At 57.5% G+C, this 25,415-nt stretch overlaps 3 protein-coding genes across 3 annotated transcripts in view; 2 read left to right on the top strand and 1 right to left on the bottom strand.

The window, feature by feature from the left end:
- CTSA (cathepsin A) overlaps positions 1 to 4,450 on the top strand; it is a 6,921-nt gene extending 2,471 nt beyond the window's left edge. The window contains exons 2-15 of the mRNA XM_014943861.1: positions 123 to 283; positions 386 to 497; positions 611 to 661; positions 965 to 1,051; positions 1,156 to 1,311; positions 1,689 to 1,780; positions 2,094 to 2,178; positions 2,301 to 2,392; positions 2,600 to 2,678; positions 2,830 to 2,978; positions 3,052 to 3,127; positions 3,237 to 3,326; positions 3,470 to 3,571; positions 3,740 to 4,450. Of these exons, the coding sequence (XP_014799347.1) occupies positions 123 to 283; positions 386 to 497; positions 611 to 661; positions 965 to 1,051; positions 1,156 to 1,311; positions 1,689 to 1,780; positions 2,094 to 2,178; positions 2,301 to 2,392; positions 2,600 to 2,678; positions 2,830 to 2,978; positions 3,052 to 3,127; positions 3,237 to 3,326; positions 3,470 to 3,571; positions 3,740 to 3,823 (1,416 nt within the window). The 3' untranslated portion in view covers positions 3,824 to 4,450. The remainder of the gene's footprint in view (positions 1 to 122; positions 284 to 385; positions 498 to 610; positions 662 to 964; positions 1,052 to 1,155; positions 1,312 to 1,688; positions 1,781 to 2,093; positions 2,179 to 2,300; positions 2,393 to 2,599; positions 2,679 to 2,829; positions 2,979 to 3,051; positions 3,128 to 3,236; positions 3,327 to 3,469; positions 3,572 to 3,739) is intronic.
- Positions 4,451 to 4,816: 366 nt separating this feature from the next.
- Positions 4,817 to 9,518, bottom strand: PLTP (phospholipid transfer protein). Its single transcript, XM_014943680.1, has 16 exons — positions 9,364 to 9,518; positions 8,517 to 8,632; positions 8,193 to 8,292; positions 7,983 to 8,111; positions 7,685 to 7,840; positions 7,428 to 7,491; positions 7,254 to 7,317; positions 7,044 to 7,135; positions 6,729 to 6,905; positions 6,489 to 6,548; positions 6,226 to 6,387; positions 6,011 to 6,078; positions 5,885 to 5,927; positions 5,517 to 5,580; positions 5,347 to 5,423; positions 4,817 to 5,166 (listed from the first exon to the last, which is right to left on the bottom strand). The coding sequence occupies exons 2-16, from the start codon at positions 8,623 to 8,625 to the stop codon at positions 5,026 to 5,028; spliced, it is 1,506 nt and encodes a 501-aa protein (XP_014799166.1). The 5' UTR covers positions 8,626 to 8,632; positions 9,364 to 9,518; the 3' UTR covers positions 4,817 to 5,025.
- Positions 9,519 to 11,642: 2,124 nt separating this feature from the next.
- PCIF1 (PDX1 C-terminal inhibiting factor 1) lies at positions 11,643 to 24,633 on the top strand. Its single transcript, XM_014943805.1, has 17 exons — positions 11,643 to 11,753; positions 11,992 to 12,100; positions 14,918 to 15,056; positions 15,245 to 15,369; positions 15,824 to 15,961; positions 16,382 to 16,512; positions 16,740 to 16,894; positions 17,118 to 17,265; positions 17,474 to 17,557; positions 18,278 to 18,377; positions 18,598 to 18,760; positions 19,946 to 20,118; positions 20,591 to 20,677; positions 21,186 to 21,370; positions 22,197 to 22,290; positions 22,515 to 22,690; positions 23,523 to 24,633. Exons 3-17 carry the CDS (start codon positions 14,933 to 14,935, stop codon positions 23,773 to 23,775), a joined length of 2,136 nt encoding a protein of 711 aa, XP_014799291.1. The 5' UTR covers positions 11,643 to 11,753; positions 11,992 to 12,100; positions 14,918 to 14,932; the 3' UTR covers positions 23,776 to 24,633.
- The last annotated feature ends 782 nt before the right edge of the window (positions 24,634 to 25,415 follow it).

Below are 25,415 nucleotides of genomic sequence, written 5' to 3'. Positions count from 1 at the left end.
CCGGGGTCAGCAGGGGCCAGCCCCGGGGATCGGGCCGGGTGTGGAGCGCTGCTGGGGCCGGGGCCGTTACCGGCGAGCAGCGCCCTGACCTCCCCTCCCGCCTTCCCCCCCCCACCCCGCAGATGGGGCCGGTGCTGTGTGCGCTGCTGCTGCTGCTGGGGCTGAGCCGGGCCGCCCCCCCGGGCCATGAAGTGACCTACCTGCCGGGGCTGACCAAGCAGCCCTCCTTCCGACACTTCTCGGGCTACCTCTGCGCCGGGCCGGGCAAGCACCTGCACTACTGGTAGGTGAGACCGTGCCGGTACCGGGGCTGGTGCCCGAGTGGCTGGGGAGGGGGCCTGGCCGGGCAGTGATACCCCTGTGTGTGTGTGTGTCTGCTCTGCAGGTTCGTGGAGGCCCAGAGCAACCCCCAGAGCAGCCCCCTGGTGCTGTGGCTGAATGGAGGCCCCGGCTGCAGCTCCATGGAGGGCTTCCTGAAGGAGCACGGCCCCTTCCTGGTTAGTAGTCGTGCCCATCCCGTGGCTGGGGGGCTGGCAGGCTGTGTGGCACGTGCCATCCCGCCGGGGCCACCCTGGTTGTGCCCATCGGTCACTGCCTTGTGCTTCCCCAGATCCAGCCTGACGGGGTCACGCTGAAGTATAACGACTACGCCTGGAACAAGGTACGGGCTCAAAGCGCTGCAGCCCTCCATGGCTGTGGGGACAGGGTGGCCCTGAGCCAGTTCCTCCTGCCCTCTCCATGGAGCTGAGCCTCCCTCAGACCCCCCGCCACTAACACACCCTCTTCTCAAGCCTGCTGTCAAGTAAGACAGGAATGTGGCCCCACCAGCACAGCCCTGGGGCGGGCTGGACACCCACGGGTGCCACCACCAACAAGGCCAGCAGCTCTCTGCCTTGTTGACTCAGGAGGGGAGGTGTCCCCTGAAGGTGTCCCCTGATCTCCAGCTCCTCTGCTGTCCCTGCAGATTGCCAACATACTCTACTTGGAGTCCCCCGCTGGCGTCGGCTTCTCATACTCTGATGACAAGAAGTACACCACAAATGACACCGAGGCGAGTGACCCGGGCTGCTGAGAGGGACCTGCCTCCTGCCTGCCCCAGCCTGGGTGCTGGGGGTCCTGCCTTGCTGCCTGACCCCCGTCTCCTCCTGCCTGCAGGTTGCTCACAACAACTACCTGGCGCTGAAGGATTTCCTCCGGCTTTTCCCCGAGTACTCCAAGAACGATCTCTTCCTCACGGGGGAGAGCTATGGGGGGGTCTACATCCCCACGCTGGCGGAGTGGGTGATGCAGGACCCCAGCCTCAACCTGAAGGTGGGTCACTGGGCTCTGCCACCGGCCTTGGGCTGAGCTGGGGAGCAGAGGGCTTGGCACGGCCTCTCCGTGGCTCTTGAGCGGATTACCGGGGTTGGGACCGGCTGCGCAACCGGCGTGCGGGGCCTCCAGAGTGCAGGGCGGGTCTGGCCCCGCAGCCTTTCATCTTCTCCTGGGGTGCTGGCAGCGGCTGGTGGTGGACGTGTCCATCCCTGCCACGAGGGACCAGGGGAGCGTTCTCAGGCACCCCCCGACCCTTCCTGTTGCCTCCGTGGAGTAAACAGTGCCGCATCTGCTTCCTGCCTGCCGCTGCTGCTGCTGTGGTTGCCCTGTGGGGAGCTGGAACACAACAGAGTTGTTTTCTTCTTGCCTTGCAGGGAATCGCTGTGGGAAATGGCCTCTCCTCCTACGAGATCAATGACAACTCCCTGGTTTACTTTGCCTATTACCACGGCCTGCTGGGGACTGAGTAAGAGGAGGGGGAGCGCTGCTGCTAGGTCCCTGTGCGAGCGGGATGGGGGCACAGCGTGGGGTGGGGATGGCTGGGTCGGTGGTGTGCAGGGCAAGGGAAGCTCCTGGCTTGTCTTGGGCCAGCGGGCAGGCTGTGGAGATGGTCCTTCATCCTGTGCAGCTCCTATGTGTGATGCACAGGGCACCAAGCCACGTGCTATGTGGCTGCTGGGCAGGGAGCCTGCAGTGGCGGCTGGGGCCGTGGCCATGATCTTTGTGTCGGTGTTGCCATCTGAGCAGTGTGGTCCAAGTCCCCTGGTCTCTGCCCGCAGGCTGTGGAAGGATTTGCAGGCCTTCTGCTGCTCCCAAGGAAAGTGCAACTTCCATGACAACGCCAACCTGAACTGCACGCTCAAGGTGAGGAGAGGCAGAGCCCCCAGGCGCCTGCCTGGTGCTGGTGTCTGTGAGCAGCACCCACCCACCTGGCTCTGGTCCCTCAAGCATCCTCATTCCCAAACCCTTCTTGTGGTTTGTTGTAGATGCAGGAGATGATTCAGATCGTAGAGGAGTCCGGCCTCAACATCTACAACCTCTATGCCCCGTGCGATGGTGGTGTCCCTGGGAGCATGAGGTGAGAGTGGCCCCAGGGCAGACAGGTCTCCAGGCACTGGCTGGCTTTGGTTTGCAGCATGTGGGGTCCCTGTTGGCAGGGGGATATGGTGGGCTGGGAGTCCCTCTGACCATGTCTGGCTGTTGTTGAGGACTCCCCCAGGGAGGACCTTGAGCCCTTGTTCCTCCAGAGGTTTCAGTCTGTCCCCATGCTCTTTTCTGGCTGCAGCTACGAGGATGACTATCTTGTCACACATGACCTGGGCAACTCCTTCATCCAGATGCCGTTGAGGTTCTCCTGGCGGCAGGTGAGCCTCGGGTGCCTGTGCCACCAGGCTGTGAGCACCCTCTGCCTGGCCAGTGGTGCCGCCTGTGGGCAGGAGGGGGCAGGGAGTGGCTGCTCCCATGGGGCAGCACCAGGTGCTGCTGTGGCAGGGACTCTTCCCAACTCTCTCCCAGAACCTGTTCCGGATGCCGGTAGCCCGTAAGAAGGTCCGGATGGACCCTCCTTGCACAAACTCCACAGCCCCTAGGACGTATCTAAACTGCCCGGAGGTGAGGAAGGCTCTCCACATCTCTCCCGACGCCCCGGATTGGGAGGTGTGCAGGTGAGTGAGCTCTGGGCAGGGAGGGACTGCCCCAAGTCGGAGCGGCCGCATGATGCTGATGCTTCCTCCGCAGCTTTGAGGTGAACCGCAGCTACAAGCGCCTGTACATGCAGATGAACGACCAGTACCTGAAGCTGCTGGGAGCCACGGTGCGTGCAAGGGAGCCCAGTGGGTCCTGGGACTGGCTCTGCCAAACTGGCCTCCTCCCTGGTCGGGGCTGCTGCCCTGCAAAACGCTCAGCCTCCTTCTCTTCTGCAGAAATACCGGATCCTGGTGTACAACGGGGACGTCGACATGGCCTGCAACTTCCTCGGGGACGAGTGGTTTGTGGACTCCCTGTGCCAAAAGGTAAACGGGCAGGGCAGGGCTTGGGTCAGGCTGGTCACCGGTTCCAGACAGTGCAATCGGCTGCGCAACAGGGCTGGCTGTGGCAAGAGTGTGGCCACCTGCCTCGGGCACCCGGGGCACTGAGTCGCTGCTGCTGGTCCCAGGTGCAGGTTGCTCGCCGGCCCTGGCTCTACACTGAAGGAGGTGTGAACCAGATCGGTGGCTTCGTGAAGGAATTCACCAACATCGCCTTCCTCACCGTCAAGGTAGGGCTGAGGGGTTCTGGGGAGATGAGGACAGGGCTGGTGGCCGTGGTGTAGGCGAGAGTGCCAGGCACCAGTGCTGGCTGGGCTGTGGGCAGCCTGGGGCTGGAGAAGGCAGGGCAGCGGCAGCCCCACGGCGAGCACTGACCTTCTGCTGCCTGTTTCCTGCAGGGAGCTGGCCACATGGTGCCCACGGACCGGCCGCTGGCTGCCTTCACCATGTTCAGCCGCTTCATTAAGAACGAGCCTTACTAGGAGCCGGGGAGGTAGTGCCTGGCGCCCCGGCTGCCCTCACCACCCGGCACCTCCCGCACAGCCCATCCTCGCTGCCACTCAGCTGTGCCCGGGCTCCCTGCGCCATGAAACAAGCCATTCCTGCAGCCGGGGGGGCTGCCCGCTCCAGCCCAGGGGCTCCGGTGCCCGGCTGGACAGGGTGGAGGATGGGGCTGCCTGCGGTGGGTGGGGGGTGAGGAGCCCCAGGGGGCTCTGTCCTTGCTGGGTGAGGAGTCGTACCCCCGCTGCAGCTGCCTCCTGGCTTGTGGCTTCCTGTCTCGCCTCCTCCCTGTCTGGGGAGACAGCTGCTTCCCTCCTGGGAAGGGAGCAGTGCCCACCAACTTCCCCTCTGCCACCACGGCCCCTGCACGCACACAGCCCTGGGCAGGCTCCGAGGCGGCTGCCCCCCTGCTAGGAAAAGCACAGTTCACGTGGCGGCTGCGGGCAGCTGGGCACTGCTCCTGCAGGGACTTTCTGCTCCTCTCCAAACTGCTCCCACATCTGATCCTGGTGAAGGAGGCTTTGCCGTGAAGAGAATCCCACCACCCGCTCACTGCCTGGGGCACACAGTGCTCCTGGGGACCCGCAATAAACTCTCTGAACAAGGTGGTTCTGCTCCTCACTCATTGCCCAGCTCCTCGCACCGCTCTGCCACCCCCCGCTTTGCTTTCCTTTGCTCTTTGAGGAGTATCACCACACGCTGAGGATCTAGCAGAGGTGAGTGCCAACACTCTGTGCTGGGGAGCCCAGCATCTGTGGTCTGTGCAAGGGGGGTCACTGAGGCCTGGAAACAAGCCCCCCATGAGAGCAGGGGATGTGCAGTTGCTCTGAGCCCCCTCTGCCACTGTTCTGAGCCTTGTCTACCTCCAGAGTACCTGGGCCGGGAGAGCAGCGCTGTCTGCCTCCTTCCCCAGCTCTCCCCACGTGCTGGCAGCCGTGCGTGGGCACATCCTCCAAGCAACGAGGCCGGGCAGGTTGGAGTCGAGTGGTTTATTAGTGTAATGAGAAGGGGTGCAGCAGGGGTTCCCAGAGCAGCCGTCTCCGCCTTGCTGCTACCCAGCAGGGCGCACACGCCCTGCAGGATGCCCCAGTGGTACGGGGGAAGCTGCTTCCTACCTATAGTCTATGGGTCCAGCCCGGGATCTGCCCTCGGTCCGGGGTGAAGGAGCAAGTGGGGAGAAGAGCTAGAGCTGGTGGGGGTCCATGGTGGGCTCTGCAGGCCATGAGCTGGGGTAGGTGGGGGTGGTAGGGGCTGGGCGGTATTTCTCAATCACCTCCCGCAGCCCCTTGGAGAAGTGGAGATCAGCTCCCACCGTGAGGAATCCCTGCAGAGGGCAAGAGGATTAACACAAGGCTGGGTGGGACTGTGCCCTGTCCCAGCAGGAAGGCAGAGGGCAAGAGGATTAACACAAGGCTGGATGGGACTGCGCCCTGTCCCAGCAGGAAGGATATGGTCCCCGTGCTGCTGGGGGGGGTTCCTGAGCTGTCCCCATCCTGCCACGTACCGCATGGTTGGTGACCACCTCCTTGGTGAAGTCCATGCCTTCTGGCAGTGGGATCTGCACCCCCTTTTTAGTCCTCTCTGCAGGGAGGGAGAGAGAGAGATGCAGTGAAGCCGAGTCCCAGTGTGCCCCTGCCCCAAGCCTGGCTGTGTGCGGGCAGCAGTGGTGCCTACCATTAATGATGGGCATGATGGTCAGCTGCAGCAGGGTCTTCAGCGGGGCCTGCAGCGAGAACAGCTGGGGAGAGAGGAGCGTGAGTGAGCGCAGCAGCAGCAGCAGAGCATAATGATGGGCATGATGGTCAGCTGCAGCAGGGTCTTCAGCGGGGCCTGCAGCGAGAACAGCTGGGGAGAGAGGAGCGTGAGTGAGCACAGCAGCAGCAGAGCGGCCTGCCCTGGGCAGAGCATGCCTGTGCTCAGTGCTGGGTGGGCTACAAGGGGTGTCCTGCCATGCACAGCCCCTCCTCGAGCCTCCCCCGTACTGTGGCTGGGGACAAGCAAGGGGGACCCAGACCCCTGGGCTGGTACCAGGGTGTGCTCACCGCTAACGACTCCAGCGCAGACTGCTTGGAGTAGATGCGGAACCTGCAGAGGAGAAAGCAGCCGTGAGCAGGGCACAGAGGGGACCTTCCCCACAGCCTCCAGCAGGACCCCAGCGTGGGCCGTACCGTCGCAGGTCCAGCTGCACGCGCAGCGCCTTCCCTTGCAGAAACACCTTGGCGCTCAGCTTTGTTTCCTAAGGAGAGAGAAGGATGAATCACAGCCCTGACCACTGCAGGTGGGCAACTGGCCTGGCTGGCTGCTCCTCTTGCCCCACAGGCCCAGTTCTCCCTCTGCTTTGGGACACCGGAGCCGTCCCACGCTGGGGTGGCTGGAGGCTCACCATGGCCATGCTGGAGAGCTGGACGGCGGGGCGGCCCGGGGGCACCAGCGAGATGTTGAGGAAGGCAGAGACGGAGACAGAGGTGCCCGTGGGTTTGATGGTGCAGCGAGGGGGAGCCGACACTTGCAGCACCAGCCTCAGGGGAGCATCAACAGCAGGGCTCTGGAGAGGGCAAGCCAACAGGACACACAGAGCTGAGCAGGGCTGGGCTCTGCCCCAGGGGCTCTCCTGTGCCTCCTGCCCCGGCCGCGGGCTCCTCTCACCTGCATGAAGATGGCCCCAAAGAAGGTAGCTCTCAGCAAAACCTCCAGGTCCTTGGGCACCTGCAAGAGGGACAAACCACCAGAGGGTAAGCGAGCAGTCGGTGTTGATCCCAGCAGAGCTGCTCTCTGGATGGCACCTCCTCTGCTCTGTGGGCAGAGCCCAGTCCTCCCTCCTGCCAGGCAGCAGTCCCATGCCCACAGAGCTGCCTGTGCATAGCTGGGTGACCCAGCTCTGCCTACCTTCTCCCCCTGGAGCTCTATGGCCAGCACACCCGCCTGGAAGTACGCGTGCATGGCCGAGTCAAAGAAATACTCAGAGAAGGCAACGTAGACCATGCGCTCGGTCTCCTTGATCACCGGCTCCACTGCGTGGTTCTCCAGCTCTTGGTCTTCTCTTGCACGGGGGAAGAACATGCCCTGGGTGGAGAACAGGAGATATTTCTCCAGCCGTAGCACAGCCCACCCTGCTCACTCAGTCATGCCCAGCGTGCAGGCTGGCACTGCCGCTCTCGTGGGGACTGTGGGAGGGTCGGCAGGGCAGGATCCAGTGTTCACCTTGAAGTCTAGGTCGAGGGTGTCTGTGGAGACGGCTGGATCCCGCAGGAGGGAGTAGTCAATCCCAATGTGCTCATCCACATAGTTCCTCACTGCCAGGGAAGATGGCATGTCGTGACCAAGCCTGTGGGCCACCTGGCAACTTGATGCCAAGCTCTGCCCTCCTCAGGGTGAGCAGGGTCTGGTCCCTTCCCTCAGGGCAACACTCACCGGGCACTGTGTCCAGCAAGGAGTTCAGCAGCACCAGGCTGGCGTGCTCCAGGGATGGGCAGATCTGAAAGGCAAGGGCTGGGCTAAGAGGGGAAGAGAACCCAGACCTTCCTCCCGCTGGGGGACAAGGCCAAGCTCCCCCAGGCTCCATCCCCTGTCTCCACTCAGCCGTACCTGCTGGCTGAGGAGGAAGCGCATCCCCGTGACGATGAAGGTGCTCAGGAACTCGTAGACCTTCCTGCAGGACACAACAGCAGCTCTGTGGCTGCCTTCCTTCCCCTGCAGCTCCAGCCCTGCCCCTCCATTGCCATGCGAGCACACAGCCTGGGCTGGGAAAGTCCCAAGGGTGCAGAAAGGGGGTCTGGAGACCCTGGTACAGGAGGAGCTGGCCCAGTGAGGGGACAGGGCTGCTGTGGTGGGGTTGGGTGTACCTGAGTGTGCCAGAGAAGCCTGCATGCATCCTGGCAATGGAGGCATTGCAGGTCATGTTAGAGATCTTCAGGCGCCCAGCCTCGTCCTTGGCCAGCTGCAGCACTGTGTGGATGTGGACACCATCCGCGGAGGCATTGATGGACCCAATGTCATAGCTGGAAGCGAGAGGAGCAGAAGAGAGGAGCACACAACTCCTACCAGCTGCAGGGCAGGGCAGCAAGGCGCCCAGTGGGCACGGCTAGCTGTGGCCTAGCCGTGGGGTAGGCTGGTGCCCACAGGAGCAGGGAGGTAGCTCACAAGAACCAGTAGAGCAGCTGTCTCCGGAAGCGCAGGCTGATGGAGGCGTTGCTGATGTTGAAGACAAGGTGCTGCTGAGGCTGGAAGTGCAGGTCAGAAGATGCCAGCTGCAGGTCCATCACCTTGACCCTGCAGGGGAGCAGAACAGAGATGGTCAGACGGACAGATGGACGTGGGGAGCCGCATGTGTGGGGAGTGGGCAGCACTCACTGGGTGATGTTGTAGTGGAACTGCCCCTCCTTCCCGTGAAGGTCCGAGATTGTGATGTTCTGCAGCTCCTGCTCCACAAAGCGCAGCCCCTCCTGCTTCACTGCAAAGCAAAGTGAGCCCGAGCTGGCCACAGCCAGGCTGTGCCGCCCTCCCAGCAGCATCGCCCCCCAACCAGCCCCCCAGCTCCTCTCCAGCCACCCCACATGTGGGCAGTGCAGACAGGGGTCCCAGCCAACAGCCTTACCCAGGTGCAGACCCCGGGAGCGATGTCCCAACCTGCCTCTCACCCGGGCCCCGGGAGCAGGGTCCTGGCCAGCCCCTTACCCAGGTCCAGTCCCTTGGAGGTAATCCGGATCTTGCAGCCAGGTGGGCTATGCAAGGCTGTGACCAGCCAGGGCAGGAGGAGGAGGAGGAGGCAGTTGCTGGCAGCCATCTCACACCTGGAGGCAGAGAGCGGGGTCAGCACGGGCTGGCTCAGAGGGGCACACAGGGGACAGAGAGGGAGGTGACCACTGCCCAACCTCCTTGCAGCCCCAGGGCAGGGGATGGCCCTGAGGAAGACTCCATGGTTCCACTGCTTCCCACACCCCAAAACCCCCCAATGCTGTCCAGATCCTGTTGTCTGAACCCCCACAGACCAGCACCCCACAAGTGGCACAGCTCCCACCCTTGTGTGCTGTGCACAAGCCCCCAGAACAGACCTTGTAGGGTCCACAGGGTGTCACATCCCCTGGGAACACTCTCTCCTGTTGGCTCCTGCCAGCCCCTGCCCTGAACACACCCAGCTCCCAAAACTGCATGGCAAAGTACGAGTCTCGCATGTGCTCCTGCAGCGGGGAACACCAGCACCCCACAGAAAAGGGAATCTCTTCTGTAGGGCCACCCCACAGCCCTCCCAGACCCACGGGACAGTCCCAGCCGCCCTCTGCCACGGAGATGTGCTGCCCACACACCCCACATGCTCTGGGTGCTGGGCTGAGAAGGGAGTCAGAGCCTGCCCATGCAGCAGCAACAGGCAGAGCTCCCTGCAAGACTGTGGGGAGGGTCCACAGTTCCCCCCACTGCATTTTCCTCCAGTTCTCTGCAAAGGGAAGGAGGGGGGACCCTCCTGCCCAGAGCCGCCATCCTTCCCCCAGGCTGTGCACAATGCCGGCTCAGTTTAGGTACTTACAGTGAGGCTTGTCCTCGGCTCCCCTTGGTGTGGGGAAGCTAAATCACATGAAAGGAGGGAGAGAGAATACCAGCAGCTCCAGGAGTTTCTTCTGAGCTGGCTGAGGTTCCCCTGCCTTTATATATCCCCCCAGCTGCCACTCCTTGCGAGCCCACAGCTGGGAGGAGACAGCGGGACGGGGAGGATGCAGGTCTCCGGCACGCTAAGCCCCGGCTGCCTGCCAGCACAGGCAGAGAGACAGCGGGTTGCTCAGACTCCAGGCTGAGCACGCAGCCTTCCTCCCCCATGGCAAACACAGTTCCTCGCGTGTGCCACACATGCAGCCACGCACCACTTCCCTGGGCCTCCCTGGCATCGTGGCAGTGCTCAGCCTGGCGAGGGACATGTGTGCAAATGGAGCCTGAGGGGTCCATCACATCAGGGCAGCCCCCCCTGGTCTGTGTAATGAAGCCTCTGCCAGTGCCCCAGCTGCCCTCTGCCAGCTCCATCCCTGCCCAGCCATGTCTGTGCCAGGGACAGAGACCAACACAGGCCCCGTGGCCCCGATGGAGGCTGGTTTGTGCCCATCTGTGAGGTGAACCCCAAGCGGAGAAGGTGCTGAGGCTGCCAGATCCTCAGCGCTGCTCCCACAGCCTCTGCTCAGGCTGACACGAACTGGGCAGCTCGGGGGTTGCAGGACGTGCCTCTCTGCCAGGAGTTGCCCAGTTTGCTGCCAGCAGCTTGGCAGGCACTGTGGCTGGTGGAACCGTGAGGGGCACTGCCAAAGAGGTCCCAGCAGCACCCGCGCTGCCATCCCGCTCCATCCCACCCCTGCAAGCACCCACCACGGAGAGGACGGGCAGCTCTTCAGACTGGGGGCTTCCTCCCCAGGCCCCTGCCTCAGCAAGCTCTGAGGATCGAGGATTCACACTCTCCCCTCTCCCCCCCAACCCAAGGTCCTGCAACAGGAGGTTTGTCTGAGCCAGCACTTTGTGCCCCAGACGATTATCTGTGCTGTGGGGCAGCAGAGCCGGGCTGTGTGTGGGGCTTGAGCAGCAGAGGGACTTGGGAGACTTAGTGCTTACACAGCACTTATCCCTCCAGAACTGCTTGGCCAGCATTAACTCATTAAACTGACCCTGGTGCTCTCGGAGCAGAGGGCAGGACTTAGGGGACAACGAGCAGGTCAGGCCACTGCCCGGGAAGACAGAAAGCTCCTCAGGAAGCCAGGATGCTCCAGAGGCAAAGGGCAGGAAAGGACTCTGCGGCTGGGGGTGACGGCCGCACGGTTATCCCTGCCTGTGTCCAGCCACGCAGGGGAGCATGGCCGGGAGCACATTCCCATGGGACACAGGGGAAGGCGACTGCGCCAGAAGCAGCCATTGTTCTCAAGGCAAGGGACTGATCCCAAGGGCTGGTGGAGGAGCACGGCCACCCATCCTGGTGCCAGCACCCGGCTCCATCTAAAAAACCCCATGCTGGGCGCACGGCTGGGCACCCACCCCAACATCCCCTCACACACAGCTACCACCGGCAGCCGAGGTGTGCACGCTACCACAGCCCTTCCGAAGCCCAACCTCACGGGCCAAATTAACAACCAAACAAGCGGGTGCGTGAAAGCAGGAACGTGTATTAAGTGGATGCTCCTAAACAGAGGGATTCCTGTCAGCAGGCACAAACAGCGCTGGGGGCTGCCGGCTGCCAGGGGCCGGGCCCGCGGGCTGAGGTGTGGGCAGGGAGCGGCCGCTGGGCCCCGCCGGGCGGCGGAAACCCCGCTGCGGGCACCCAGCTGGGCCGCTGCCGGCACATCAATGCACCGCCCCCGCCCTCGGGCCCGGCCGCCCGCCCGCTCCGCCCCGGCGCCGCCGCACTTCAAAGGCCCCTTTTGGTGGCGACCGCCTAGCGGCCTCGCCCTGCCTGGGACAGGAACCGCCCGCGGCGGGCGGACAGGGCTGCTCCGCGGCGACCACCGCAATAACAGGCTGCACGGCCTCAAAATAGCGACGGCGGGACGGCCCGCCCGGGGATGGCGGCGCAGCCGTGCCCACAACGGGGCGGGCCGCCGCGCCACACCGCCACACCAAAGATGGCGCCGGGGCAGGCGAGGGGTGGGTGGGGGGGCACCGCCCGCCCTCCGCGCATGCGCCTGCCCGCCCGCCAAAGCGCGGGCCCGGTTCCGCGCAGGCGCTTTGCCGCCCGGCCGGGGCGCGGAGGCGTAATGCGCATGCGTGAAGCCGTGGCCGGGAGGCGGCGCCTGCGCAGTACTGAGGGCGGGGCGGCCCCGCGCCTGCGCACGGGTGGCCCGCGGTCCCGGCGCAAGATGGCGGTGGCGGGGCGGGCGAGGCGGAGGTGGGGCGGCGGCGGGAGACGCAGCGGTGCCCGGTGCCTACAGCCCCCGACCTCACGCCCAGGTAAGCGGCGTTCCCGCGCGGCCGGGGCCTGCCCTGCAGGAGGAGGAGGGGGGCGGGCGGCGACGGGAGGGCGGCGGAGGGGTAGACGGCGCAGGCCCGCGGCCGCCATCTTAGAGCGCGGCCGCTGCGCCTGCCCCGGGTGCGCTTGTCGCCGCGCTCCCGCCGCTGTCGCCGCGCCTGCGCGCGTTCCGGCGGCTCCTCCCCCGCGGCGCGCCGTAACGGCCTCCTGTCTCCGCAGCGGCCCCCGCGGGCCAGGCGCGGGACGCCCCGCTATGAGGATGCGGCCCCGTCACGCCAGCGGCGAGCACGGAGCGACGGCCACGCGTCCCGCCAGGCAGCTCGCCACCGTAAGTACACGCCTGCCCGGTCGCGGGGGCCGCCCGTGTCCCCGGACTCCTCCTCCTCCTCCTCCCGTCCAGCCTGCAGAGTTGTCGCCGCCGTCGCCTCCTCCTCCGCTCCGTACTCGCTGGGCCTCGGCCCCCGTGGTTGCCCGCCGGTCCCGGCCCGCCGCGCTGAGGAGCTCCGTCCCGTCGCCGCCTCCCGGAGGGTAGCAGCCCCTGCGCTGCCCGGCGGCATGCTTTCCCTCGGTCCCCGCCGTGCTCGCCACACGTGTGTGTGCGCTGCCTCGGGAGCTCTGTGCTCCGCGCAGCCCCTGTCCCGCCTGCCCGGGCTCTGGGGATTGGGAGAAGCGCTGGTAGCACAAATACTGCCTGGCTCCCAGCCTCCTGAAGCAGCCGTGGATCTGGGATGAGGGAGAACCTTGCTGTGTCCCAGGGGGGCTGTCACTGCTCTCCTTTGTCTGCATTTGCTGTTGTCTTGTGTAAAAAAATCTCCTACCTCGGTGAAATGGAAACAAATAATGATCTTGTTTGCTGTACTTCTTTACTTTGTGTCTTGTTCCACCTTCTCTGGTTGTGCTGCTGCTGCTCCTAGGTTGTAAGCTCTCTGGGCAGGGACAGCGTTCGACTTTGTCTGTGAAGTACTGTATGCATTGCCATGGTGTATAAAAACAATACCATAATCACCATAAAATGCTTACTCTGGGTCCCTTTCACTGTCTAAGTCCCAATATTAGTTACATAAAAGTAGAGTTGCTTCTGTCAGGATTCCTGTTAGTTGGCTTGTTTCCTTTTCCCAGACTTTAAGGGTACTTTCATTTAGTACTCATCAGCTGAGTACTAAATTGAGTGATAAAGTTTCTTGTCTGCTTCCCCCATTCTAGTGTGTCTATAAATGGGAGAAGGCAAAAAAAAAAAAAAGAACCCTATTTGACAGCTGTTTTGAGCAATCAGTGGTGAAAAACACTGGCAAGTTGCTGCAGCTGGTGTGTGCTGCCCAGACTAGGAAGATGTTGATACCCAGCACTTAGTGTAACTTCTTGAAAGACATCTTTGGCTCACTCTGAGAGGTCTGGTTCTGTCAGTACGTACCAGTTCATTATAAAGTGTTGTCTGTGTAATGTGCAGGACACATCAGCAACTGCATGTCCAAATGTGTTTGTAGTTTAAGGAGGAGGGGCTCTAAACACATCCTTCCAAAGTGACTGCACCTGCAGTACTGCCCGATGAGGCTCGTGCCTTGTGGCCCTCGGGCTCTGGTGGCACCGACAGCCCCGATGCCAGTCTGAGCTGCTGCCCTGTCTCTCCCAAGTGGCTGGGTTAAACTTTGCTGCCTTTTCTGGCAACTGACTGAAGTGACTGTAGAGGGCATGGCGGGGTTGGAGTTCAGGAGGAAGTGTGAGTAAATAAATATTGCACAACACTCACCTGCTGAGGCAATTAAATGGCCATGATTGCATTGGCACGCTCTGTAACAGGCACTTTCGCCCGTGGGCTTGGTTATTGTTATCTGCCTTGTTCTGAGTGGAGACTGAAAGTCCAGGTTTCTGCCGTGTCCCACAACTTTCCTTGCTTACCCTTGCTAGAAGGATGGAAACATCTTCCAAGGTTCTGGAAGGGTCAAGTGTTCCTCAGGCCTGACCTGCCTCACACTGATTCCACAACTGGTGCTATAGACAACGTAATTAGTGCCTGCTAATTCTTGATCGTTGTTGGCTCCTACTGTTCTGCCCTTCTGAAATAGCAGCAGAGTTTTTATGGACAGGGAGGGGACAGGGGTCAATAAATCCCAAATAACTCCAGAGTTTTTACTAAGAGATGATACATAAGGGCCCTATTGCTAGGGCTTCTGTGGTGTTTGGTTAAAAACACACTTGTGTGTACAATTGTGCTATTACGGCCCTGACTTTGTTGTGGTGTAGGGTGTCTCCGAAGGCCTGAATAGAGTTAAGTAACTGAGGTAGATGGTAATTATTTAAAATGCCTTGCTTCCCCTCAGTTCATTGCCACTGTATTTAGAGCTGCCAGAGAGGAGCAATCTGCAGTGCTGTTTTAGAAACTTCCCTGGGGGGAAGAATGGTGACTAAGAGAGGAAAAGCCTGGCTGTTTCTCTCCAGCTGGCAATATTAAATTATGATTAAGATGAGCTTTATTGTTTCAACAGACCTTCTTTTGCATAACTGTTATGATGATGAAGAATTACCAAAGGCTGAAACGGCCTGGCTGAGGCTTTGCAGCCAGTCTGGGCCTGGGACATACTGAGGAAAGTAACTCAGGAGTTCCTGACTCCCAGCCTGTGGCTCTCTGAACCACAGAAGTTATTAGTGAAGGGCTAGGGTTATTTTGTATAGCATATATATTTTTTTTTTAATAAAAGCCTTTTGTTTAATTATATACAGTTACGTGTGTATAAATGTTGATTTAAACTGTCTCTGAGGATAACAGATCAGATATGGCTAGTAGCATTAGTGTGGCAGAAGGTAGTACGTGTTCACAGAGGAGTGTATTTTATCTTTTATGCTCTCAGTCCTGATGTATGGGACCAGATGCTGCACTCTTAGGAGAGATCTAGCTGAAAAGTGAGTATTTTTGAATGCTGGTCTTAAGAGCTCCCTGCTTGATGCCATTTAAAGCTCAGCATTCCTCGTAGCTAGTTGTATGTAGGATATCAGATATTTTTCAGGGCTTAGGTCCTGTTTTTTGTGTACTGGTTCAAATCCTGCTTTATTATCAGAATGGACTTGTAATGCTGCAGTTGAGTAGGACCAAGTGGATCTGGGATCTTTCCTGCTGTAACACGGATTTTGCGTGTATTTTTTTTTTTAGTGCGGTTGCTGAGAAATGGCCAATGAGAATCACGGAAGCCCTGCGGAGGAAGCGTCTCTCATGAGTCACTCACCTGGCACCTCCAACCAGAACCAGCCCAGCTCCCCCAAACCCATGCGACTGGTACAGGACCTGCCAGGTAGTGACTCTGCTTTTGGGAAGGCTCAGCACAGAGTTCTGCAGGGCCCTATAGCAGGGGAGAGAAGGCGAAGCGGGGCTGCCAGGCTGGGCTAGGAATAATGCGTGTTTCGGAGTGGGTTGTGACAGCAATGTGGAGCTGACGGGTTCAGGACTGCTTTTATTCTGACTCTTCCTCTGCATCCACAGATGAGCTGGTGCAGGCTGGCTGGGAGAAGTGCTGGAGCAAGCGGGAGAACCGCCCTTACTACTTCAATCGCTTCACTAACCAGTCTCTGTGGGAAATGCCTGTCCTGGGACAACACGATGTCATTGTAAGTAAGCACTTCTCTTGTGGGGACTGTGCCAATCCTGGGATATTCTGCAGGGGCAGATGCCATGGTCTTGTGGACTTCAGATTGTGCATGTAGGAGGGTCTTCTCTGAAGAACTCCTTGCTGAGTCTGGTGTCTGGCTTGGTTCTCATGGAATCCTTCAGGTGGACACTCAAGCAGTGCTCTTCCAGTGTAGCACACTGCTTAAAGAACACTCAGCCTGGTGGAGCTGTGTTGCAGTTTTCTCACTTAAGTCTTAAAAAAAAAGCATACAGGCAGAGGTCTAGAAGCGATTTTTTTAGCTTTCTGTAGGTGTGAGTATTGTTGTCCTTATTTCCATCCATGTGGGAGCCTGGGGCAGTGAAAGGGGAAATTAAGAGGGTTATTACCTTTGTTTGGGACTCTGCAGTGGCAGCTGACGAATTAACCTGTGCTCTTGTTGTTTGGACACATAGTCAGACCCCCTGGGACTGAATGCGGCTCCTATGCCACTGGAAGGTGGGATGATAGATACCTCTGTGGAGAGCAAGCAGAGGAAGAGGAGATTCTCTGAGGAGGTTCCACCGAGTGGCAACAGTGTGAAAAAGCCTAAGGTGGGTCTGGTGCTGTGAGACAAATAGACTTAGAATGTTGTTCAAACTGAAAGCTAGAGCTTGGACCTGTTTGTTTGTTGTTTTTTTTTTGAACTGTACAAGGTCATGCCACCCTAGTACAACTCAAGGTGTGACAGCTGACGTTCAAAGTACAAAAGTGGAAGCAGAGTCAGGTCCTGCTATGTTGCTGTTTCTCTCTACAGCCTGAAGTGGAGTCTGGGAGTTGGGAGACAACATTATGCCTGAGAAACATGGTAGTTCACATGTTGATGTTAACATGCCAGCAGCAGGCAAAATGTGCTTTTAGCAGTTCATGGGAGTATCCTGAGCCGTGTACTGATGCAGGATTGTTAGGTGTACTGGGCTGCTTCCTCTTTACCTGTCTCTGTGTGGGCAGTAATTCAACTTTTGTACCCCCAGGCGGATGTCCCAGGGAACCCAGCTGCTCAGCCGGTCCCCAGCTCTCCCAGTATTCCAGGAACCTCTGTCCTGAAGGCATGGTGTGTTTCACCTGAAGATAAACAACAGGCAGCTCTTCTACGACCAACTGAGTGAGTTGTCTCCATTTGTTTTCTGTTCTTTTCTTGATGGTAGATTAGAGACACCTGGTTTTCCAGATATCTTTGAAGAGGAATCTGAGGGACATAACACCCCTCTATCTTTGCAAAGAGTCTTGATAGTTCAGTTTCCTGGCTGGTGAAACAGCCCAAGGAAGCACCTTTAGAAGTAATATTTAATAATTAGCCAGTGATCCTGATGACATTTGTTTCTGCCATAGAGTATATTGGGACCTGGATATTCAGACGAATGCAGTGATTAAGCAGAAAGCACCATCTGAAGTGCTTTCTCCACACCCTGAGGTGGAGCTGCTTCGATCCCAGCTCATTCTCAAGCTGCGGCAACATTATCGTGAGCTCTGCCAGCAGCGAGAAGGTGAGTTTCTGGTGGGCTCCCCTTATTTGTCTCCTCAATCCCATGGCACGGTGGGGTTCTTCCTTCTGATTTGTGTCTGTCATTTCCTTGTGATTTCTTGCTGATCTCTGTGACGTTGTTGGTTGTGAACTAATTAAGCAGAACTCCAGTGTCATGATCTGTATCATTGCTTCTGGGCATCTCTTTATTGTACTGATTAGACCCTTTTTCTGTGCTTCTCCAGGGATTGACCCCCCAAGGGAGTCCTTTAATCGCTGGATGTTGGAGAGGAAGGTGGTTGATAAAGGGACAGATCCTCTTCTCCCGAGTGACTGCGAGCCAGTAGTGTCTCCCTCCATGTTCAGAGAGATCATGAATGACATTCCCATCAGGTACTGTTCAAAGACAGGGCACCTTGCTGGGATGTTTTTGTCTTGGGCTAGTGCAGTGATTTACCTGCTGTGGTTCTGTGCTTTTGTGTTTTACTGTTGCTGGTGAAGTGGTAGGGTGCTGGTGACGTAAAGCTTGGGAACTGGACCTGGCCTCCATACCTTCATGGCAGCTGTGGAACTGATGCATGTGAATTTATACTTACCTCAGGTTATCCAGAATCAAATTCCGGGAGGAAGCCAAGAGACTGCTCTTCAAGTATGCTGAGGCTGCCAAACGGCTCATTGAATCCAGGTGGGAGTTCCTGTTACAGGGCTGTCATGTTCAGAAAAGGGCTGTTGGATCCCACCTTGTTCAGTGTTGGTCATCATCTTAGCGAGGAAAAGCAAGGTTAGGAACATACAGAAGAAAAACAATCATGAAAGAGGCATCTTTGGATAGTAATTTTACAGTAAAATCTAAAGTTGGGAAGCTGAACGTATGCAGAGACAAGTGAGAATCTGTAAAATACTGGACATGGAATGCCTTCTGTCATTTACCCCTGAGGAAAAAAAACAAGAGTACTTGAGCACTCACTGCTATTAAAGAGCAACGAGCTTGGAGTGGTGTTTTATTAAACCAAGTCTGATTTTTCTGACAACTTCTGCCACAGGACAGAACTGAGCCTTGTGGGGAAAATAAAAAGCTTGTTAACAGGGTAGCTTTCTGAGTCACAAGTTCCTAGCAGTGGCTGCATTTGAAAATGAGAGGCAAGATCACAGTGGACCATTTCTGTCATAGATAAATGCTTTCATCTGCCTCTCCTGTTGCAGAGAGGACAGCAGACAGCTGCACTGTGTTTTGGAGAAAGCCTGGCAGTCCCTAGTCGTACAAATGTCTGGAAGCACTTTCCAGAGGAGGCCTGGAGGGGAGTGTGACAAGGGAGAAAGTGTCAGAACAGACAGAAGACCGTTGTGGGATGGAATATATTGCCATGCATCCTTGGGTTAAAGTTTGCTTCTCTGTTTTGTGCAGGAGTGCTTCACCAGACAGCAGGAAGGTGGTGAAGTGGAACGTGGAGGACACCTTCAGCTGGCTGCGACGGGACCATTCCGCCTCTAAGGAGGACTACATGGTTGGTATCCCTCTGCTCGTGCAGCTGAGTGCAGGGAGCCTGGGAAGGGATGAAGAGGGGGTGTGTTGGGGCCAGATAAAGGTCCTTCTGGAGAAGGCTGCCATCGCTTTCCTTTGCTCTGTGAAGCGGGAGCGACAGCTGCAGGGAGGGTCCCCCCAGTCTACCCCCCGCGAGTCCAGCAGCAGGTTGTGTAAGGGACTCTGGTTCTCTGGTTCTGCAGGACCGCCTGGAGCACTTACGCAAACAGTGTGGGCCCCACGTGTCTGCTGCAGCAAAGGACTCCGTTGAAGGCATCTGCAGTAAGATTTACTACATATCCCTTGAGTACGTCAAGCGGATCCGGGAGAAGCATCTTGCCATCCTCAAAGAGAACAATATATCTGGTATGTGATCAGCTCTGAAGAGCTATAGGGCGACAGCACTGCAACATAAAGGCAGTGGTGTTATCTGTTGGGAGAGCTGCTCTGAGTCTGTGGGGTTGAATTTAATAGAGTCAGAAATAGCCAGTGCAGCACAGGTCTCGGGGAGTCACGCAGTGCCTATGCCGTGGCAAGGGATCTTTCCATCAGATACTGTTACCGCCTGTAATATCATATACCATAAAGGTATGATTTGTCATTATTAAGTAGCTTGTTGAGAGCTGACCACACTGAACAGAGTGTTAGTTCGTTCCCTGGACCGTGCTTTTTTTTGCTCTGCTTCTTCATGAATTCCTGGGGACAGCTGACACTCCCCTTCCTAAGTTCTCTCTCCTTCCTGTTTTCTCCTTTGCCACATTTTTTAGGTTGTAAGCACCTTCTGCACTCCTCTGCCTCCCAGCACGTCACTGGGCACCCTTCTTCCTTTCCCAGCAGTGAATTCATGTTCCATGATCTTTTCTCTCTTTTCTTCCTAGTTTATGTCTGTACTTCTGCCTCTAGTCACCTTTTTGCATGGTCCCTGCTTCTTTCGTCACCACTGTTCTGTTAGTCCTTTTCCTTTTTAGGTCCTGGCTCTTCTCAGACTCCCTTCAGTGTCTGCCTTTTGCTGCTTGTTTTTGCTGCTTGTCTTCCCACCGTATTGAATCTGTGGTTCCTTCCAATTGTTTTTTTCCTGTGAGCTCTCATTTTGCTGCTGAAGCTGAGCTGCTGTCCCCGATGGGTAGCCACAAGGTGGCAGGAAGATTCCTTTGCCTCCGGCACTTGACAGCCTGGGAATATTTATTGTGCTTTGGTTGAGTTTGGTGCAAACTGAAATAACTGTTAGGAATGACTAGGAAGGTGTTTTACTTGTCTGGAACATGCCTTGTGATGCCAGAGTGGTTGTGTAGAGTCTACAGGTCGCAAGTGTTAGAGATGGAGAAATACTGTGAAATTCGTCTTCTCTAGGCTCTGGCAGTGGGGGAAGGAACTAATTTGGGGAATCAGCTCTGAACCTAGGTAGCTGCCTACAAGATCTGTGAAGTGTCACTGTGGTGTTTTTGGGGAGACCAATCTGCTCTTTATTCCTGCATGTTTTGAGGTGGAAGGACGATCTGTCCCACACGTTCGTGGATTCTAACAGGCTGCCTTTCCCTCTGTTTTCCGTAGCTGAGATAGAAGCTCCTGAAGTGCAGGACAGGCTGGTGTACTGTTACCCAGTGAGACTGGCCATCCCCTCCCCACCACTCCCCAGCGTGGAAATGCACATGGAGAACAATGTGGCGTGTGTGCGGTACAAAGGGGAGATGGTGAAAGTGAGCCGCAACTACTTCAGCAAGCTGGTAAGGGCTGGGCACCAGTCCTGTGGGACTTGGCACAAACTGCTCTTGGGCAAGAGGTTTCATTTCTCCTTCTCCTCTGCGAGGAGGAACCGTGCAGGGGGATGGACCGCTTGACCTAAGAGTAGCAGCAATGAGGGCTGCTGCTTTCGCTTCAGTCAGGGTCAGGCTTCTGCTGGGAATAGTTAGAAGGTGGAGTGTGTGTGCTTTGGATACGTACTGTGCTGCCAGAATGGTCGTACTCCCAGCAAGGCAGACCTCGCTGGGAGACACTCGCTGATGGGGTACATTCATTTGTGGTAATAAAGAGCTTGTGGTCCACTCACATGGTAAAAGCAGATGTGCTTTTACCTCCATGCAGAGCCCCACCTGCTCCTGTTTTCATCAGTGTCCCTCTCCATGTCACGGTATATTTGTGTGCTGTTTTATCTTTGTTGATTCTGTTCATGTCTAATGGCTGGGCTTTCCCTTCCAGTGGCTTCTCTATCGGTACAGTTGCATTGACGACTCTGGCTTTGAAAAGTTTCTGCCCAGGGTTTGGTGCCTTCTCCGTCGATACCAGGTACTGTCCCATCACAGCTGTACACCAGAAAGCCTTAGTAATAGTGGGGAATGGAACTTGTCTTTGCTCTGGGGGAGGTTCACAGCTCTGAGAGCCTGGTGCAAAATAGGGCTTAGAGTGGGTCTGTTGTCCTCTCCTGATCTTTTGAGATAGGAGTGTGGTCTGGGGAGCAATTGTGATCTTGACAGGAGACCTCAGGGGTGGAAAAGATACATTTTCATGAAAAAAACCTTCAGCAGTTCTTGACTCCGAGCGCTGGCTGGAGGTTCATGGGGGATATATGTGAAAATTGACCGTTCATTCGTGGGGCCTGAGTTGGATGAAATATCTAAAGAGAGCATTCTTGGGTACATGCAGGGGGACCTACACGAATTTGAGAAAGGACGAGGGGGCCCTGCGTACCTAGAGGAGTGGGTGCATGGACGTGTGGCCCTGGGCCCGTGGTCAGTGAAGGGAGCAGCAGGAACAGCGAGTACAGGCACGGCTCACCGGGGTTTGCTCTCCTCAGATGATGTTCGGTGTGGGTCTGTACGAAGGAACTGGTCTGCAGGGGGCACTTCCCGTGCACGTCTTTGAAGCCCTTCATAAACTCTTTGGAGTGAGTTTCGAATGCTTTGCCTCGCCCCTGAATTGCTATTTTAAACAGTACTGTTCGGCCTTCTTGGATACAGACGGGTATTTTGGATCCAGGGGGTGAGTCTTACGTTCCGGTGCCCTTGCTGTGTTTCTGTGTGGGCGTGTGCACGTGCCATGACTCAGGATGGGCTGACGTGTCTGCGCCTTGGGGTGGTAGCTGTTTGTGTGGTGTCTGCTGGGAAGGATGTGTGTTTCAGGCCTGCCTAAAGGCAGTGAGCGGACACACACTGGCTGTGAAACCGTCAGGAGTGTGCCGTTGGTGCTCTGGTCCCTGGAGTGATGCAGTTTCTAGGTCTGCCAGGGCTTGCCCTTCTGAAGAGTGGGAGACCTGGGCCCTCAAGCAGTCACCTCCAGTGACTACAGATGGAGTGTGTCCCCACTGACCGGTCCTGCTGTTAGGAGCAGCAGGCCTGGTACTGCCGGGGATTCAGGCTCTCTAAGAGTATGACTGCCTTTTCACTGAATTTCACTGAATTTTTAGAGTTGGAAGGGACTATAGAGATCGTCTAGCCCAACTCCCCTGCTGAAGCAGGATTGCCTAGAGCTAGAGCATGTTACTCAGGAGCATCCAGGCGGGTCTTGAAAATCTCCAAGGAAGGGGACTCCACACCCTCCCTGGGCAGCCTGTTCCAGGGCTCTGTCACCCTCACTGTGAAGAAGTTTTTCCTCATATTTGAGTGGAACCTCTTATGTTCCAACTTGTGCCCATTGCCCCTTGTCCTCTCACTGGGAACCACTGAAAAGAGTCTGGCTCCCTCCTCCTTCAACCCGCCCTTGAGACACTTGTAAGCATTAATAAGGTTTTTGAGGAAGTGATGCTTTTTAAGGTATGAAAATGAGAATTCTACCCTCTCTGATAGGGACCTTTGCCTTTTTCCTCCAGCCCGTGCCTGGATTTCTTCCCTATAAGTGGCTCTTTTGAGGCGAATCCTCCGTTCTGCGAGGAGCTGATGGATGCCATGGTCTCTCACTTTGAGGTACGTTTGCTCACCTGTGGAGCTGTTCTGAATGGAGCTGTGCAGTCTCCTCCCCACCACTCCCCGCATCCCCGCAGCAGGGCTGCAGTGCCAAAGGCAAAGGACAGTGACGGTTGCGGCACCGGGCTCTAGAAGCAGGAATATTTCAATTCAATAAGAGCTCGTTAGACACGTCATCGCTCGGCCAGCAGCGCTGAGATTGTTCGTTGTTATTCTTGATCTAGAAACTGCTGGAGAACTCCAGTGAGCCTCTCTCCTTTATCGTCTTCATCCCCGAGTGGCGGGACCCTCCTACGCCAGCCCTGACCCGCATGGAGCAGAGCAAGTTCAAGAGGCACCAGCTCATCCTGCCAGCCTTTGATCACGAGTACCGCAGCGGGTCCCAGCACGTCTGCAAAAAGTAGGCCTTTTTCTCAGGTCCTTCTGGGAACGCGTTTCTGAAGCCGTGTGACAGAAATAGCCCATCCCAAGTCGAGATCAATGGGAGATAGGGAGCAGGCAAGGCAAAAAAGCAGTGCATAATCAGCCTGGATTTTTAAAATAGCCATACAGTATTGGTGAATTTCACGTTCGTTTGACAACTGCTGAAGTGCTTCGCTAAGAAAAAGCTTGTGAGTGGGGTATTCCTTGGGTACAGGTCCAGTCTGAACAGGTCACACCTGTGGTGATCATCTGTGCTCATCTGCCAGCCCTTGGATCTGGTGGGGCAACCAAGCAGCGTTTCCTGGGCTGCCAAATGCCACAGCCATTTGGTGTCACTCAGGGGGAGGCAGAAGCAAAGGGACAGGCAGGGTCTTGGTCCTCAGTGGAACAAGCTGGCCCCTGGTCTGTTGTTTAAGCAACAAGTTCAAGCAACAATTTGTTTAAGCAACAGATGCTTAAACATTTAAGTTTTCTGTACCTGGTCACAATTGATGCCTTACTGTGACGAGTCTCCCTTGGGGACAGCAAAGCCCCAGTGCGCTTGCTGGCAGGGCACTGTGTGGCTGTGCAGCGTCAGTGCTTCTCCTCTGAAAGTCTGCGAGCCTCTACCTTTACTCAGACTGACTCTGCACTCTGCCTGATCTGTTCCTCAGAATAATGAGAGAAAAGGGCAGAGATGAATACTTGTCCTAAACACGACCCGCAGGAAGAGGATGGGTGGGTGCTGGGGAGTGTGTCTGGTGGCAGCTGTGTGGCTTGTGGGCAGGTGGGTCAGGGGAGGTGCTGAGTGCCTGTGTCTTCCCTTGCAGAGAGGAGATGTACTACAAGGCCGTGCACAACACAGCCGTCCTCTTCCTGCAGAACAGCGCGGGTTTTGCCAAGTGGGAGCCCACGCCGGAGCGGCTGCAGGAGCTCGTTGCAGCCTACAAGCATTCAGGCCGGACCCTCAGCTCCTCCTCCTCTTCCTCCTCCTCATCCTCTTCCTCCTCGTCCTCCACAGCAGACAAAGAGCGGGAGCTGGGCCGAGAGCAGAGCAGCAGCAGGGAGACTAATCCCAACTAAGGCGCAGAGGTGCGAGGCAGCAGGGGAGGTGCCGGCGGCCCCGAGGAGGCTTTGCCAGGGCGAGTGGAGAGACTGCAGGCTGCGTAGCACCAGCCCGGGGGGGACTCCTGCGCAGCAGCTCCACGGCACCTGCTTTCCTCTGCGAACTGCATGCCCCCACCCTGGCCCAGGAGCGCCGGGGAGCGCCCGACCGCCGGCGGGGAGAGGAGGCTCGGCCGCGGCCCTCACCGGAGGGCGAGGGAAAAACCCAGCGTGGCGCAGCAGGAGGAGCAGGGCAGCCCCCCGAAGGGAAGGGGGCAGCCAGAGCTGGGACGCATGGCACGCGCGGAAGGACGGCGGGGACAGATGGAGGGACGGATGGCAAACGCGAGTGCTCGGTGCCTGGCGCCGCAGCTCGGAGGGGCCCCGGCCGCTGGCCGCAGCCCGGCGCCGGCAGGAGAAGGACGGGCAGAGCCCGGGGGCTCCTGTGGCCGCACTGGCACCAGCACAGCTCCGTGTCCATAGTGTAAATAGTTGTGTCCGTGGCGCCCATGCTCCTCACAGGGCGGCTCCCATCGCATCCGTGTTTCTTTCCCACATGTGTGAGTCCCGTGTTCGCTGACGCTGTGTAACCGTAGAGGGGAGGAGCGGAGAAGAGGAGTTTTCTTTGGTGTGTAAAGACGTCTTTGCAGCTGTTTTGTAGTCGTCGTGGTTTTTACGCGGAGCCTCCGGGCTTTATTTAACCTCCTTGGGTTTTGTTTTGTAAGAATTAATTTAACACCGCTAACCATTTTATTACTTTTATCAAGAAGAGCAAAGTCTATTTTTGATTTCTGTTTCCTAGTTCTTAGGAACATTAAAAACCAGCATACAGCTCTGCCCCGTGTCCGTGCCTTTCCTTCTCTGTCAGCCAAGGGCCTTTGGTCACCTTCTGCCCTCGCCTCTGTCTCACTTTGGCTGAAAGGTTGAAAAATGTTGGGGTTTTTTGGTTTTTTTCCCAGAACAGTCTGTCATCTGACCCGTTCGTGGTGCAGTGCCTTCCTGGTGAAGTTTTTTTTCCTAATGACCTGTGTGAATGCTTCAAAACAACCTGACCACTCTCCTCTTAGTTCACTGTCTGCCGCTATGCTCCAGAGTTTGGCTCTTGAGCTCCAAGGAGTGCAGGCAGCTGTGGTCACCCTCAGCTGGGTCAGGGCAGAAGATGGCAGCTCCTCCTGGCATGGTCTCTGGGGCTCTCACAGTTTTGTAGTCCTTTTCCCCCAGGCTGGGGAGGCCCAGGCTGAGCCGTGTTGCAGGTCCAGCCTCATGGGCACCGAGCGGTGACCGACAGGGTGGTGACAGAGCTTGGCAGGGCTTTCCTGCAGTCAGTCCCTAACGAGGGGTGTCCGTGGTGAGGGGATACCTTTCCTGGGTACAGCTGGGGCTCGATGCACCGCGCTCTCCAAGCACAGACCTTCCCCAGCTGGAGTGGTCTTGCTTCAGCTTCCAGCCATGGATCTTGCCCCGTCCCTGGCTGCTGGGTTAAAGATTCGTTTGCTACCACCCGTCTCTTCTGGCCTAACGAGGTGAGGGTGGCTCTGGGGGTGGTTCTCTGACCCGGCTTTGGGAATTTCCCGACTTGATGAGCTGCAGGCACCCTGGAAGCCTCTCCTCCTCCCCAG

This window comes from Calidris pugnax, unplaced genomic scaffold (genome assembly GCF_001431845.1).
Source record: "Calidris pugnax isolate Ruff unplaced genomic scaffold, ASM143184v1 scaffold118, whole genome shotgun sequence".
Classification (NCBI taxonomy): Eukaryota; Metazoa; Chordata; class Aves; order Charadriiformes; family Scolopacidae; genus Calidris; species Calidris pugnax.
The sequence above is the reverse complement of the archived record's forward strand: the minus strand, read 5'-3'. Positions and strand labels throughout refer to the sequence as shown.

What these genes read in the sequence shown, in the direction of transcription:
- PLTP (XM_014943680.1), bottom strand. Translation starts at nt 8,625, where the DNA reads ATGGCTGCCAGCAACTGCCTCCTCCTCCTCCTCCTGCCCTGGCTGGTC. An exon ending in CTTGCTGGACACAGTGCCCG is followed by an intron (nt 7,136 to 7,253) that starts GTGAGTGTTGCC and finishes CTTCCCTGGCAG; the next exon opens with TGAGGAACTATGTGGATGAG. An exon ending in TTGGGGCCATCTTCATGCAG is followed by an intron (nt 6,388 to 6,488) that starts GTGAGAGGAGCC and finishes TGCCCTCTCCAG; the next exon opens with AGCCCTGCTGTTGATGCTCC.
- PCIF1 (XM_014943805.1), top strand. Translation starts at nt 14,933, where the DNA reads ATGGCCAATGAGAATCACGGAAGCCCTGCGGAGGAAGCGTCTCTCATG. An exon ending in ACAGTGTGAAAAAGCCTAAG is followed by an intron (nt 15,962 to 16,381) that starts GTGGGTCTGGTG and finishes TTGTACCCCCAG; the next exon opens with GCGGATGTCCCAGGGAACCC. An exon ending in CCATGGTCTCTCACTTTGAG is followed by an intron (nt 22,291 to 22,514) that starts GTACGTTTGCTC and finishes TTCTTGATCTAG; the next exon opens with AAACTGCTGGAGAACTCCAG.